The sequence below is a fragment of the Callionymus lyra genome, chromosome 5 (assembly GCF_982586985.1).
Source record: "Callionymus lyra chromosome 5, fCalLyr1.hap1.1, whole genome shotgun sequence".
Lineage (NCBI taxonomy): Eukaryota > Metazoa > Chordata > Actinopteri > Syngnathiformes > Callionymidae > Callionymus > Callionymus lyra.
The window spans coordinates 6,592,080-6,608,082 of NC_141822.1; the positions used below are offsets into that span (position 1 = coordinate 6,592,080).

The window sequence follows — 16,003 nt, forward strand, 5'->3', positions numbered from 1 at the left end:
ATCACATTTCGAAGTCACGTCTTTTGTCCATAAAGCGGTACAATAAAATATTTTTTTAATTTTATTCATGGCTCCCCCCGCTGTGAAAACAGTGTAATTGCAACAATGTTAACGTAACAAGTTTTTTTGTTTTCACTTCCTGGACGCTTAAAAAAAAGATAATGTAATAGAATCAATTTAGAATGGATTTAATAAATAAATGAACAATGAGATAGATTATTTGCACGTCAGTGGACAGCAGCGTGTTTACATCAGGTCGAAGAAACCGTGAGAATCTCTGACTTAAAGAGCTGATTCTCCGCCATTATCAGGAAAAAGGTCGTTCAGTTGCTCGATCTACTCTACATCTCGGTGCAACGTAAACAACCGACTGAAACACTTACTCCCAGGATGTATGGACGTGTGGAACATGAGGTTTTAATAAAAATGATTCACGCTGTTTTTTATAAACAGTCTCACCGAGTGAGAACAAAGTCAAAGGACTTGACGACAGTTTAATGTCATAGTTAATGTATACGTAGTTTATAATTTACTACGCTTGAAGACTTAATAGTTTTGGGTTTTCTTATTTTGCACGTAGAAACCCCTGTTACAGCTACAGTTGTAACCCCGGTTCTATGAACGTGTGCTCTGCCCTGTTAAACAGACTGTTTAAAATAACCAAAAAAAAAAAGTTGTCATTTATCTAACACATTTATTTAAACTGGCCATCATATAGAATAGTTTGGTGCTAGAAAATGATCTTAAGCCCCGCCCACTGAAAACACTTTTTTCTGGAGATTAAATCTTGTTGGCTATAAACACACCCTTCAATCACACCAGATTCTGCTGTGATTGGTCAAGCATGGAGGTTTGTCACTGGGTGTCATCAATGCCGGAAGTACCCACCCCCAAGGGACTCGTTGTATAAACAAAGCGAGGTTTGATTACAGCTGGAGGGAGTGAAGCCATAATTACATGATAATGGACTCTCGTAACCTCTTGTTCGCTCAGATTTCAGAGTAACTTTATAAAGTAATAAGTTAAAAACATGGTCATGATGAGGAACTTACTGCGTCTTGGAGAGGAAAAACATTTCGAACATGTGAGTCATGAGAGTTGAGTTTTTATTAGTTTATCTTTAAAGAAAAGGTTGAGAAAAAAGTACATTACAACATTTTCAAGCAATTTGACTTAAGAGTCACAAAATAAAAAGCTTCTCTCAACAAATCCCAGGATGATGAGGAACAGATTCAGTAACTCAAGAGATCGCTTTCAGCTCCTCACTAATTCCGAACATCTCCGGACGATGTCCGACAGCAATTTGTGGTTTGTTAAAATTCCAAAAAGTCTTATGAGGGAAGTGACTACTGAGTGGGGTTTTAACATCCCATTAAAATGGAAGCAGTGTTGAGTTTTGGTGAGTGCGGGCAGCTGTTGTCACTTGAACACTGGCACGCAACGCCAGGAGGCCTGAGACATGACACGACAACACAGGAGCTCAGGAGGGAAGATTTCTCTTTTTTAAATGTATTGAAATGAACTTTCAATTCAAAGGGATGGTTCACCCAAAATTCAAATTTCACTCATTTTCTACTCACCCTCATGTCGACTAAGGGATTATTTTCTGTGTAATTTGTTCTTTTTAGAGTCAATATGTTTGTTCATTTTAATGTCGCGACTGGAGCTCATTTGTCTTCGTATTCATCTTCGTCCAAAAAGACAAACTGAAAAACATCCAAATACCTCCATATACTGCTCGTCTGTAACGTCCCTCTTGTGTTGAAGCCTCGACATGAATTGAACAAGAATTGTTTTAAAATACAAAAGTCTTTATTTTGAGCTTGATTGTAGCAGAAGTTTGAGAAATAACAGGGAAAACAACTGAGCTCCAGTCGCTAAACATTTTTGACTATAACTCCAAAAAGAACAGATTACTCTGAAAATAATCCCAACTTTTAGTCGACAAGAGGGCGAGTAGAAAAGGAGAGAATTATGAGTGAAATAACGCTTTAAAGAAATAAAAATAAACTATACTTACTATACTAACTATACGGGAGGAAATGTTGAATTATAATTGTATCAAAGCATCATCCTTTCCTTTTTTTCACTTATATATATATATATATATATATATATATATATATATATATATATATATTTATATATATATAACATAGAGCTATCTGAAAGTATTGTTTTACTTCATTATTACAAACATGATAAAAACAATAAGCAGCTTTAAAGACAACAGAAACAAAACACGGTTCTAGAGTCTATGAGATTTTCTTTAATGATTTTTCTCGCGATGAAAATTCTGTTGAGTTATTGTATTTTTTTGTAAATAAATCAGGGAGACCAGCAGCGCAAACGTCCGGCCTGTCAGACAAGAGAGGGAACCTCCCTTTATCCACACCACTGAATGCAGACTTGACAAAGTACCTCTTGCTCTGTTCACTAATACCTCTAATATCAGCTTTCAGCGGCGGCGAGGGCTCCGGGGCAGATGCACACCTGCACTCCCCTCAGCCAAAATGACTGGTTCCAGATCATCCTGTCCTTCTCAGAGCCCCTTTGAACCTGCCAGACAGGGTCATAGCCGCCCGGCTCGAGGTTTATTGTGACTAATTGACGCACAAGAGTGTCGTTTCTTTTCTCTCGGTGAGAACCGGCCAAGGATACATGATCCATCACACAGACTTCCTCAATGAAATCTGCTCACGTGTCATAAATCAACGTTTTCATTTGTGAAATTGCAGCGAGTTGGTTCGAGAAAGAGAGATAAATCTGATGTTCATTAATCATCACGCCTTTTTCCAGCCTTTTCACATCACTCCATCTACGCCTGAAGTGAATAATGAAAGTACACCAAAGATGCTGTATCGTGCCAAACTTAAACTCTGCTCTTAATTAAATAAAAAACAAAACAGCATTTTTATTCTTTTATTATTAATGTTTCATCTGTTGACAAATTCTGGCATTTCAACTTTCAAAGAAAAGACTAATTTATATGATGTGAAACAAAAGCCAGTCTGTTTTAGGTGAAGAACAGGTGGTGAGGTTGTTAAAATAATCTGTGCTGAGTCAGAAACAAAGGCTTTTTCTTAACAAAGGTTATGCATGTAAAACCATTTTAAGAGATTAGCCATTTTTGATATTCCCATTTAATTTTCCAAAATATATTATGACTACGGAACATGTACCAGTAGTGATGTGTTGATGAAGCTTCATGAAACAGTGTCATTATGTTCAGAGTCCACTAGATGGTAGTGATGTGTTGATGAAGCTTCATGAAGCAGTGTCATTATGTTCAGAATCCACTAGATGGTAGTGATGTGTTGATGAAGCTTCATGAAACAGTGTCATTATGTTCAGAGTCCACTAGATGGTAGTGATGTGTTGATGAAGCTTCATGAAACAGTGTCATTATCTTCAGAGTCCACTTGATGGTAGTGATGTGTTGATGAAGCTTCATGAAACAGTGTCATTATGTTCAGAGTCCACTAGATGGTAGTGATGTGTTGATGAAGCTTCATGAAACAGTGTCATTATCTTCAGAGTCCACTAGATGGTAGTGATGTGTTGATGAAGCTTCATGAAACAGTGTCATTATCTTCAGAGTCCACTAGATGGTAGTGATGTGTTGATGAAGCTTCATGAAACAGTGTCATTATCTTCAGAGTCCACTAGATGGTAGTGATGTGTTTATGAAGCTTCATGAAACAGTGTCATTATGTTCAGAGTCCACTAGATGGTAGTGATGTGTTGATGAAGCTTCATGAAACAGTGTCATTATCTTCAGAGTCCACTAGATGGTAGTGATGTGCTGATGAAGCTTCATGAAACAGTGTCATTATCTTCCGAGTCCACTAGATGGTAGTGATGTGTTGATGAAGCTTCATGAAACAGTGTCATTATCTTCAGAGTCCACTAGATGGTAGTGATGTGTCGATGAAGCTTCATGAAACAGTGTCATTATCTTCAGAGTCCACTAGATGGTAGTGATGTGTTGATGAAGCTTCATGAAACAGTGTCATTATGTTCAGAGTCCACTAGATGGTAGTGATGTGTTGATGAAGCTTCATGAAGCAGTGTCATTATGTTCAGAGTCCACTAGATGGTAGTGATGTGTTGATGAAGCTTCATGAAACAGTGTCATTATGTTCAGAGTCCACTAGATGGTAGTGATGTGTTGATGAAGCTTCATGAAGCAGTGTCATTATGTTCAGAGTCCACTAGATGGTAGTGATGTGTTGATGAAGCTTCATGAAACAGTATCATTATGTTCAGAGTCCACTAGATGGTAGTGATGTGTTGATGAAGCTTCATGAAACAGTGTCATTGTCTTCAGAGTCCACTAGATGGTAGTGATGTGTTGATGAAGCTTCATGAAACAGTGTCATTATCTTCAGAGTCCACTAGATGGTAGTGATGTGTTGATGAAGCTTCATGAAACAGTGTCATTATCTTCAGTGTCCACTAGATGGCGTCTCTGCACTATTTTCCTTTGTTTTGAACAACTGTTCTAATGAAACATAATTTTTAAACTGATGGCGCCACCTACTAACCTCTGCACAACATGACACTGCTTCATGAAGCTTCGTCATAATGACAACCATAATGACAACAAAGATATAGTGTACTAAGCAAGAGAAAAAGGCAACACATATTTCACTACCTTATTTTTCTGTTAATTTCTTAAGTTTCCTTTCCTTAACACATACATTCAACACATATTTTACAATATTTTAAACCACTTAACTCTTGATCACTGACACGTTCATAATTGAATTGACAATGGATGTTTTATTTGTATTTGTGTTTTTTGGTTTGGCTCTTTGTCCTGGACATAGTGTGTTACCAGCATTATTGTCTCCATCTTTGAGTGATTGTATTGTTTATACCTCGAATGTTCATCTGTTGTCTATAATAATGCAAAATCGAAATAACCATTGATTTGATAATCATTGATTTTTTCTTTTATAATATTCATGTCCTCTCACAAACACACAATGTAACACCAAAACAATACCAACAGACCATAACTTCATTCTCTCAGGCTTGTTTCAGGAGCTGTTTTAACTGTTGCCAATGTTCACAAAGTACTGGTTTTGAACTGGTATTGGTTAAAACCCATACGACACCAATCCATAATTATGCCCCAATTTTTTAACGCCAATTTTCACAATATATAAAGTCTCTAATTCATTGTATATAACAGGTATTTCATCGTACTTGTACAATGTTCTCTCAATTTCACTTGGTATAAAAGTGAAATGACTTTAAAGGTGCAACCTAATGAAAAGCAGAACATGCTTGATAATGCAATTAAAACCAAGTAAAGTGGCTTCAATGAAGCTTCCACAGAATTCAGCAGCCAAGGAATCTCCAGAAATGCCGACATCCACTTGTTGCTCGACTGAACAGCTGCTTGAGGCCGACAGACGAGCGCACAAATGTGTCTAAGCTATGAGTATCGACTCGGCAAGAACCAAACGTCTGCAGCTCTAATTTGATCTTAGTAACAGACTTTTCAGGTGATTCTAAAACAGAAAAGATTAGGAATTTAAAGTTTTACAAACCGTTTCTTTGGAGAAATATCAAAACAACACCCACAACTGTTTTTATAAACGTGAGGGTTATTAATGCCACAACTTGTTTGGCAAATCAAAAAATCAAAAAAAGATGGAAGAAAGATAGATGGACGGACGGACTGTCGGATGGATGGATGGATGGATGGATGGATGGATGGATGGATGGATGGATGGATGGATGGATGGATGGATGGATGGATGGATGGATGGATGGATGGATGGATGGATGGATGGATGGATGGATGGATGGATGGATGGATGGATGGATGGATGGATGGATGGATGGATGGATGGATGGATGGATGGATGGATGGATGGATGGATGGATGGATCGTTGGGTAGATTAATGGATTAGACTTTTTTCTGTTCTATTCTCTAATAGATTTTAACTTTCAAGAGTAAAATTAAAGCTATTATCTGTGATTTCTTATATCTTTTGATTCTTATCTTACTGTGTTTACAGCAATAGCATGATGGAACCATTAAAAAGAGGAATATAAAGTCACAACGCCAGTAAATACTTAGCTATTAGCTAATAGCTATTAGCTGTTATATGTTAGCCATCAATCGTAAGATATAAGATACGGAACAGTAAACATAAAAACACATTTGGGATCCATTAACTATACAAATTCACAGGTATGTGGGTAAAGCAACTTAAAGAGGTTGAATTTTCACTGCTGCCATAAAGAGAACCTACTACGGCTCTTCTGGGACGTGTTAACATGATGGTAAAGAGACCGACCTGGGTTTGAGTCAAGATCCATGGGGTGAAGAGTTGACCCCTTCTCTGCTGAAGTCTGCAGGGGCAAAAGCCACGCTGTTGTCGCTGACCTCCGGCCCACCAGCGCCAGGTCTTCATCGGTCCGTGTTCAAAGCCACAGATAGATTTATCTCCGACTCCGACTACAGCACTTTCCCCTCACACTTCCTACTCACCCCCCCCGCCCTCCCCGCCTTCCCTCGCTACTGGATCTTCTTAAACTCCTATGATTCTAATGGTAAATAACTTCTTTCCATGACGCTTTTGAGAAAATTGGTCTTACAAGTCGACGTCCCAGGTTACACTGGACGGTCTTGATTTCAGCGAGTCTTTCATCAGAGATAAAAGATCTTAGGAGCGAAAGAAACTAAGACAAAAGCAAGACGGTGTGTTGCACGTCTCCGAAGAGAAGTTCCAGGGCTGGGGTGCGAGCCGGTGGAAAGACGAGGGTGTGTCGTAAATCAGGCGGCCCTCCCCTAAGTGGGGATTCTGCAAATCTGGCGAACGGCGAGCTGGCACTCGGCCAAATGACTCATCTGCAGCAGCGCTCTATAAATACAGCCGTGCAGGGTCGGCAAGACTGCTACCGGTTTTTCAATCTCGCCTCGACTTTACGGGCCAACCACACATCGGTGGCTCACATAAGCCGCTGCCCCCCTTAAACCTGTGCTAGTGGGTGATCGAATGTATGGGTTAATTGTTCCCTGGAATGCAACAATAGGAATGTGACGTCAAAATGTTTATCCAGTGGGGAATCTGTTTACATACCATCAGTCTGACCGGTCAAGTCGGCCTATTAGTAAGTAAGGAATAGTTATTTGTAAAGCGTCTTTCTAGAGCAGGGTTACAAAGCGCTTAAACAATCAAAAACAACGTGCAGTTTACACAAACATAGGAGTCCCAAAAAGTCAGGAAAAAGCCTGAACAAATAAAAGTGTCTTGAGATGTTTCTTGAAGGAGTCAGTAGATCATCAAACACAGAGATGGTTCCAAAGCTTAGGAGCAACAGTCTGGAAGGATTTCTCTCCTCTGGTCCGGAAGTTCAGGAACCATCAGTAGATTCTGATCCACAGACCTCAGAGCCCGAGCTTGGGTGTAAGTCTGGATCAGATCACTGATGGAAGGTCTGACCATGAACAGATCTGAAGGTCAGAACCAGACTTTTAAAGTTGTTCCTGAAAGAAACTGGCAGCCAGTGAAGAGTTTTAAGGATCGGAGAAATGTGAGTTCTTCTACTAGAGCAGCTCAGAATTCTCGCTGCAGAGTTTTGTATGATCTGCAGGAACTGCAGATCCTGCTTGTTAAGACATGAAAACAAACTGTTATAATAGTCCAGACGAGAAGACACAAAGCCATGGATTATAAGCTCCCGATCATGTTGTGACAACATTTTCCTGAGTTTATAGATTTTCCTCAGTCGAAAGAAACATTTTCTGGTCAGTTTTCTGCAGTGTTGAACTAGAGACATGTCTTTGTCAAATACAACACCCAGGTTTCTCAGGCCCAGTTTGACAGACTGACCTAAGTCACCCAACAAGACAAGGATAGAACTCCAGTCAGAATATGTGGCCTGACGGAAACCTGGCCAACCCGATACACGTGGGGGGCAGGGTTTTGGGATGAGGGTTACAGTGAAGGGCTGATGGGAAAGATTGGTATGTGACATGTCACATGCCAATCCACTCAATAAGGCTGTCGTAAGCGTCCTGTCTTCTCCTGCTGTTTTGGTCCGAGACTTGTAGTTTACACTTTCGCTGAAGGAGAAGAGATGATCTCAAACAGACAAGCGAGGAAAGAGTGTCTGGACTACGACTGCGAAGAAGAATGTTTATATCACACAGAAGGTATGCAAGCTTTTGTTTGTGCAGCATATGTTCCAAAGCTACCGTTTTCTTGTCACACACATCAATGAACAATCTTAAGATTCTGAACCAGACTTACTTTCCAAATGCGGTGCTGTTTTTAGAATGAGAGCAGCAAGAAACATGTCTTTTCATCTGAGAAACTACAAGAACCCCATTGTAACCACAATTTCCAATCATTCCAGGGACTTCTTAACATTCAGGTCTGCCTCATGTTTGTTGTTTCCCAAAAATGAAATTCAATCAAGCAAAGCTCTGGAAAAAAGGGTGAAATTTAAGCACATAATTCAGATCAGGCAATTTCACTCGTCTTGCTCGGGGAAAGGTACTATTCTAGAATTGAAATATCATTCAAATTATATTCCTAAAGATAGAAGAATGACTGCTGTATATGGCAACTAATGTGAAACTTACACGTTTCAAATATTGAAGTCTTCCTCTCCAAGACGCAGTAAGTTCCTCATCATGACCATGTTTTGAACTTATTACTTTACAAAGTTGCTCTGAAATCTGGGCGAACGAGAGGTTACGAGAGTCCATTAGGATGCAATAATGGCTTCACCCCCTCCTCCAGCCACCTGTTATCACGCCCCACTTTGTTTATACAACAAGTCCCTTGTAGGTGGAGACTTCCGGGATGGCTGACGCGCGGTGACAAACCTCCAGGCTTGACCAATCACAGCAGAGTGGGTGTGGTCATGGTCAACACGATTTCATCTCCAGAAAAACAAAAGTATCTTCAGTGGGCGGGGCTTAAGATCATTTTCTAGCACCAAACTATTCTATATAATGGCCAGTTTAAATACATATGTTAAAAGAAAGACAATTTTTTGTTTTGGTTATTTTAAACAGTCTGTGTTTTCAGTGGGCGGAGCTTAATATCATTTTCTAATGTCAATATTTCCATGAAAAGAGAGTTTTGTACAAACAGAAACCGATGCTACAATAGAGTCAAACAGCACAACAACACACATACACTGATGATACAATAAAGTCACACAGCACAACAACACACACACACTGATGATACAATAGAGTCACACATCACAACAACACACACACACATACACACCTTAGTTAAACTTATATGATGCTGTAAAAGTACACGTGTTGCGTTGATGTCTGGAATCTTCCGAACACTTTACTCTTTATTCATGATACGTTCCAGTTCCAACGTGACCTCTAAGAAAGTCCTGACTTTAATGTTGGAGGGTACGATTCTCATGCACATCAGTTCCTGAACCGGCAGCGTCTGAACTTCTCCTCTGCAGCCTGAAAATAATGATCAGCACAACATTCCCTTCAAGTCCTCCCCGCTGTTTGAAAGTGAACACTTTCCAGACCCTGTGCGTTTAATGAGTGGGTCGGTGGAAGCGTCTCTAGCGCGTCTTCCTTCGGGAAACACACGAAGCATTTTTCTAAGCGAGCCTTAAAGCCACGAGATCGATGACGTGACGTGTAATGATTCGCCTCTGATGACCAGATGGATTCTACGCTTGTTATGTTGACGATTTCACCGTCACCTCGCAGCACCTGCCACTGATGGACCGAGTCCATTTGACCTTTGACCTGAGAGTCATCACTTCTGAAGATCCTAACCTTTCCGCTCTCCATCATTCCCAGCGTCCATCTCTAGGAATCCCTCTCGCTATTTTATACATGAATAAACTGACTGTTCACTTCTTAACTTGATGTTCATACATGATCTGAACCATTTCTTTCACCTGCAGTCATACATGTATTGAATAGTCAGACAAAGGCTTTATTTTGAGCGAGGTCTTAGTTCATTAGAATATGCATGAAGTGTTGAATTGAATTATCGAGCAATGTTGCAGGAGGAGATATAAGGTTGTTTTTTTTCTTACGTCTGGGGTTTTTCTGAGTGTTCGATCAATGATTGATGGATTTAATCATTTAGATCAAGGGTTTTTCAAACTCAATCACACAAGGGGCCAAAGTCTTTTTGCAAATCAAAGCTAGGGTCAAACAAAAACTGTCTTTAATATAAATAATTTTTTTAATTTTTATTTTAAAAGTTTCAATATGTGCATCAATCTACCCTGATTTTGAGCCGACCATACGGCATTACTTGAAGGGGCCGCATCTGGCCTTGATTTTTGACACATATATTTTAGATAAACAACTTCTAAAGGTAACATGACTCACATTTGTTGAAATTAAATTAATTAATTCTTTCCTGACTCACATGTTACATAAATGTAGTGAGTTTCTCTCCAAGATGCAGTCAGTTCCTCATCATGACCATGTTTTAAACTAAAGTTGCTCTGAAATCTGGGCGAACAACAGGTTACGAGAGCAGAGTCCATTATGAGGTAATAATGGCTTCACTGTAATCACGCCCCACTTTGTCTACACAACGAGTCCCTTGGAGGTGGAGACTTCTGAGGATTGATGACGCGCAGTGACAAACCCCCATGTTTGACCAATCACAGCAGAGTGAGTGTGATTATGATCAACAAGATTTCATCTCCAGAAAAGTGTTTTCAGTGGGCGGAGCTTAAGTTCATTTTCTAATGTCAATATTTCAATGAAAAGAGAGTTTTGTACAAACACACACTGATGATACAATAGAGTCACACATCACAACAACACACACACACTGATGATACAATAGAGTCACACATCACAACAACACACACATACACACATTAGATGAACTTTAAAGTTAAAGTGTCTTTTCTAGTTTCATTATAAAACTTCTACAGCCCAGAATGCATCATTGGCATGGGATGATTAATGTTTTTTTTACGGGTTAATTAGACTCACAAATGTTAGTTAAAGTTTAATTGCTGATAGTAGTACCATGAACTCATATATATAATGTGTGTGTAAAAGTTGAGTTTAAATAATTCGATCAAATGTTGTTTTTTTTTGTCACTGATCATTGTTTTATTATTTGTAAAAGTGGAGAGAATAAAAGTCTCTGTTGTTGACCACTTCGCTGAGACGGCTCTTAAGAGTCGGTCATTTCCTACATTTCTTTTTTATCTAAAGATCTTCTTAAGCTGAGAGTGACTCTGATCCCTCTATCAAAGCGTTCTTAAGAGTCTTCCTATAAGAAGATCCCAGCACTTAAGAGCTTCTTAACAAATCTTGGAAACACGGCAATTTTTGTAACGTCTCATAAAAGCCAATATTGTCAAATGAATAATGCATGTTGCAATTTCCTGCACTTGACCTACGAAGGCAAATCCCCCAAAAACCCTCTTCCGTCCTGAGGATCTCAGGAGCCGCGTGTCCCCACAAAAACCACGACCACATGTTGGTGAGGCCCTCAGGGGTCATCTTGTTGAACTGCAATAATCTCAGAGTCCAAGAGTCCGGATTCTTGAGGAAGAAACTTCAGACAAATGGGTTCAGACTGTCATCGTGGAGCAGAGACCAAAGAAAGTCGTTAACCTGAAGAAGAAATGAAACTCGATCGAGGGGGCCCCCAAAACAAACACCCCAGGAACCCTCCTAATGAACGAAGGCGGCTGAGACGTTACATTCGTTCAATTACAAGCGAGTCTTGCTTCAGGAAACTGTCTCAACTGTCATTTTAAACTGTAAGTCAGTGTTATTTTAGAGCCCGAGATATTCTTGACTGTCTGAGGCCCCCCCCAACCCCCCAGGGGCCCCCATGATGAGCACCCCGGGTCATAAATCCACATACCGAGACAGGGGCGGGGCTTCAGGTGAATCTCCGATGCTCAATATGTGAAGAGTAAACAGTAGATAATCACCGGTGTGACACACACACACACACACACACACACACACACACACACACACACACACACACACACACACACACACACACACACACAGAGCAGGTTATTGACGTTGTCCGAGCAAAAACACAAACCACAGCCAGAGTCCACGTGACCTTTCCCTCAAAGGTCATCTCAAGGCAGATTCTTGAGAGGGAAGCGGAGCCTGACAGGCCTGAGACAAGATGGATGGACCGAGAAAAAAACATACGTCTTCTCGGGTTCTTGGTTCTTTTACTTCACTGATATGGAATAAATCCTCGTAACTTCTTTTCTACTCATGAATCCAGTCATTGAATCAATGATGAGGTTATTCCTGATGTGACGTGTGTTTGTGTAGTGATTTAATCAACATGTATTGATGAAAAGTACGTTGACACATTTGTGTAGTTGTGCTGTTGCAAGTACCACCATTTGTACTTTAATTTATATGAATTATATTTTCAAAATTGTCATGTTTCCACGTCAAGATTTATATTCATTCTTCAGCTCTCAAGTCTCTGACTACTTTTAATGCAATTCAGGTTAAAGATTAAAATGTTTAATTAATTTGAAAAAATATATCATAACGTAATTAAATATTTAATTTTTGTATATAACAGGATTAGAGTCTTGGCTGCAACTGTAATTACAGTTACATTACAGTATTATTTATTTTTATGAAATACTTTTCAATGAAAGGCTCATGTAAAATACAATAAAGTACCATTCATACCACGAAAAACTACATTTATAAGCTTTTAAGAAGATATTATGATGCTTTACAATCATATGTGGAAACTTATAAACAAGTTTATTAAGTTATATACGTGTGCGACATCAAAAACTTAAGATAATGTAGGAAGACTGTCTTGTAATTACAAATAATATTTATTTATTTTATTTTAGTTATTCGTCATAACATTGCATGGTGTTGACAGCTGTGAAGGTGATACTATACTGTTGCAATATTTTACTTTTAAAACTTATAATTTAATACTTGTTAATTATCCAATAAGTTTTTGGATTTGATGACATTATAGTTTGGAAAATAAAAGATGTGCCTTTTTTTTAAACACATCGATTCCACCAATTTACTATTTACAATCAACAAATATACATAACATCTTCTATAAAGATGTATTTATAGTATTTAACGTCTAATGACTATTTTAACAACACATTATATGTAATGTATAATAGTTTATCGATTACACGCTGTTTCCACTAGATGGCGCCTCTGCATTATTTTTCATTTGTTTTTTAACAACTGTTCTAATGAAACATCATCTTTAAACTGATGGCGCCACCTACTGACCTCTGACCAACATGACACTGTATCATGAAGCTTCAACACATCACTACCATCTAGTGGACTTTGAAGATAATTACACTGTTTCATGAAGCTTCATCAACACATCACTACCATCTAGTGGACTCTGAAGATAATGACACTGTTTCATGAAGCTTCATCAACACATCACTACCATCTAGTGGACTCTGAAGATAATGACACTGTTTCATGAAGCTTCATCAACACATCACTACCATCTAGTGGACTCTGAAGATAATGACACTGTTTCATAAAGCTTCATCAACACATCACTACCATCTAGTGGACTCTGAAGATAATGACACTGCTTCATGAAGCTTCATCAACACATCACTACCATCTAGTGGACTCTGAAGATAATGACACTGTTTCATAAAGCTTCATCAACACATCACTACCATCTAGTGGACTCTGAAGATAATGACACTGCTTCATGAAGCTTCATCAACACATCACTACCATCTAGTGGACTCTGAAGATAATGACACTGTTTCATGAAGCTTCATCAACACATCACTACCATCTAGTGGACTCTGAAGATAATGACACTGTTTCATGAAGCTTCATCAACACATCACTACCATCTAGTGGACTCTAAAGATAATGTCACTGTTTCATGAAGCTTCATCAACACATCACTACCATCTAGTGGACTCTGAAGATAATGACACTGTTTCATGAAGCTTCATCAACACATCACTACCATCTAGTGGACTCTGAACATAATGACACTGTTTCATGAAGCTTCATCAACACATCACTACAAAAACACCTGAGTTGTTGTCATAAAACATAAAGTAACGAAACAACGTAATAAATATGTAGTAGAAAACAAAGTAAACACAAAACTAAATGAATATAATACGATATAACATGTATCTTTCTGTAGTTTCTAACAGGAGCAGCTGTTTCTAAACTCTCTGACGGACACGTCTTCAGATTCAAAAGCATCTCCACGACTCCTCACTGACTCCAGCAACCATCTGTGGCAGAGGAACACGGTGTGGAGGAATCATGGCGTCCACCTGCACAGGTAATTGAACCGTCCATCAGCAACTTTCACTTCACGCTATAGCTTGAGTGTTTTCCATATGAAGCACAGAGGAGACGCTTGTGCTGCTGGAGTCATACGTCTGTCGATGCTCTTTAATCTCAGCTGTGACACTGGTTACATGGGAGTCAACCCGGCTTCTAAATAAAAGCATCGGGCTCTTACTTTGAAATCACATGGTCTTATATGGAAGTTTATCAGTGTCATAGTATTTCAAATATTGAATTTTTCTTTTTTAATTAAATCTTGTTTTCTTTGTAATAATTTAAGTCACATGATCGTCAGCCATCCTATGATTGGTTGAAAGTTTGATCAAGTAACTCCTTTAGTATTGTCTAGTGGCACATGTAGAATATAAAGGATTACATGTATTGAATTTAAATTATAAACATTGTTTAATTATTGTAAAAACAATATCAAAATCTGTGTAAAAAAAAACAAAACATTAGTTTTGTAATTATTCAAATAAAATAGTTGAAACAAACAAACAAAAAAAAAAATACAATTCCAACAACTCAAGTTTGAATATTTCATATGCTGAATTGCAACAGTATTCTGATGACACTGATATCATCGTTTTCATTTACATTAAAATTAACAAATGTTTTTTGCCTGTAACTTCAAAAAGTTACGAATTACTCCGAAAATAATCTCAACCCTTAGTCGACATGAGGGTGAATAGAAAATGAGTGAATTATGATTTTGGATTAAATGAAATATAAAATGTTTTTGATTTTTAAATAAAAACCTAAATAAATGTAATGTTCATGTTTGTATGAAACGAAGATAACTAACTAGTATTTTAATATGAGTTCTGATCAAACTGTAAGGTAATGTAACTTATTCTTTCAAAGACACGCTGTATTGTTGTTGTAATGACAGAGATGACCGCACGATGGCAGTGTTTCCTCAAACTAAAACGTTTCAAAATCCAACCGTGTTTTTGCGAATATGTTGATTTATGCAGCAACTGACTCGAGCTTAAGAACAAGAACAAGAACGAGAACAAGAACAAGAACAAGAACAAGTCTCAGCTCGAGGTCAGTCTCACAAGAAAATGTGTCTACAAACGGTTGTGTTATTATCAACACAAAGTGATATGAAGTTTGTCCAGTTGTGTGTTTTTATATTTGTGTCATTCTCATTTTTTTTCTGCAAACTGATGCCGGATAAACAGATAAACAAAAAAAATTAATTTAGTTTATGTTTAAAAAAATAATAATAAGACAACTGTGGAAGTACATCAGTGTCATCAGATGTGTCTAATGGTTTCATTTAACATTTAACATTTTTTAATTACATTTTTATTTAAAAAACATGATTTTTTTTTAAATACTTTTTTTAAATTAATAATTGAATTCAATAATTGGTTTATTAAAACGTTATTCCCTTTTTTTTTGTTATAATTGAACACAGAATGAATATTTTAATAGTTTAATCACGTAGCTCGGTGTTCCTTTGCTGATGACTGGTGTCACTATTTTACCAACTTTTATCAATTTAATTTAAAAGGGTGCAAATGAAAAAACATTGAATTTAATAAAACAAAAACATATTGAAAAAACATAAAATGAAAATACTCAACTTTTAATTCAAGTACTGAAAAAAAATCACCTCTTTAACTAATTATAAAATTTAATTAAATAAAGTATGCATACTAAAAGGTTTT

General features: G+C 37.9%; 1 protein-coding gene across 2 annotated transcripts in view; it reads right to left on the reverse strand.

The window, feature by feature from the left end:
• The window catches only part of arhgap24 (Rho GTPase activating protein 24), a 72,760-nt gene that overhangs the window by 32,733 nt on the left and 24,024 nt on the right, over nucleotides 1-16,003 (reverse strand). Inside the window, exon 1 of one of the 2 annotated variants that reach the window (XM_087790632.1) lies at nucleotides 6,319-6,454. The exons of the other annotated variant lie outside the window; for it this stretch is intronic. Within the exon in view, the coding sequence (XP_087646758.1) occupies nucleotides 6,319-6,340 (22 nt within the window). The 5' untranslated portion in view covers nucleotides 6,341-6,454. Of the gene's footprint in view, nucleotides 1-6,318; nucleotides 6,455-16,003 lie in introns of those variants that run through there. 2 annotated transcript variants of the gene reach the window in all.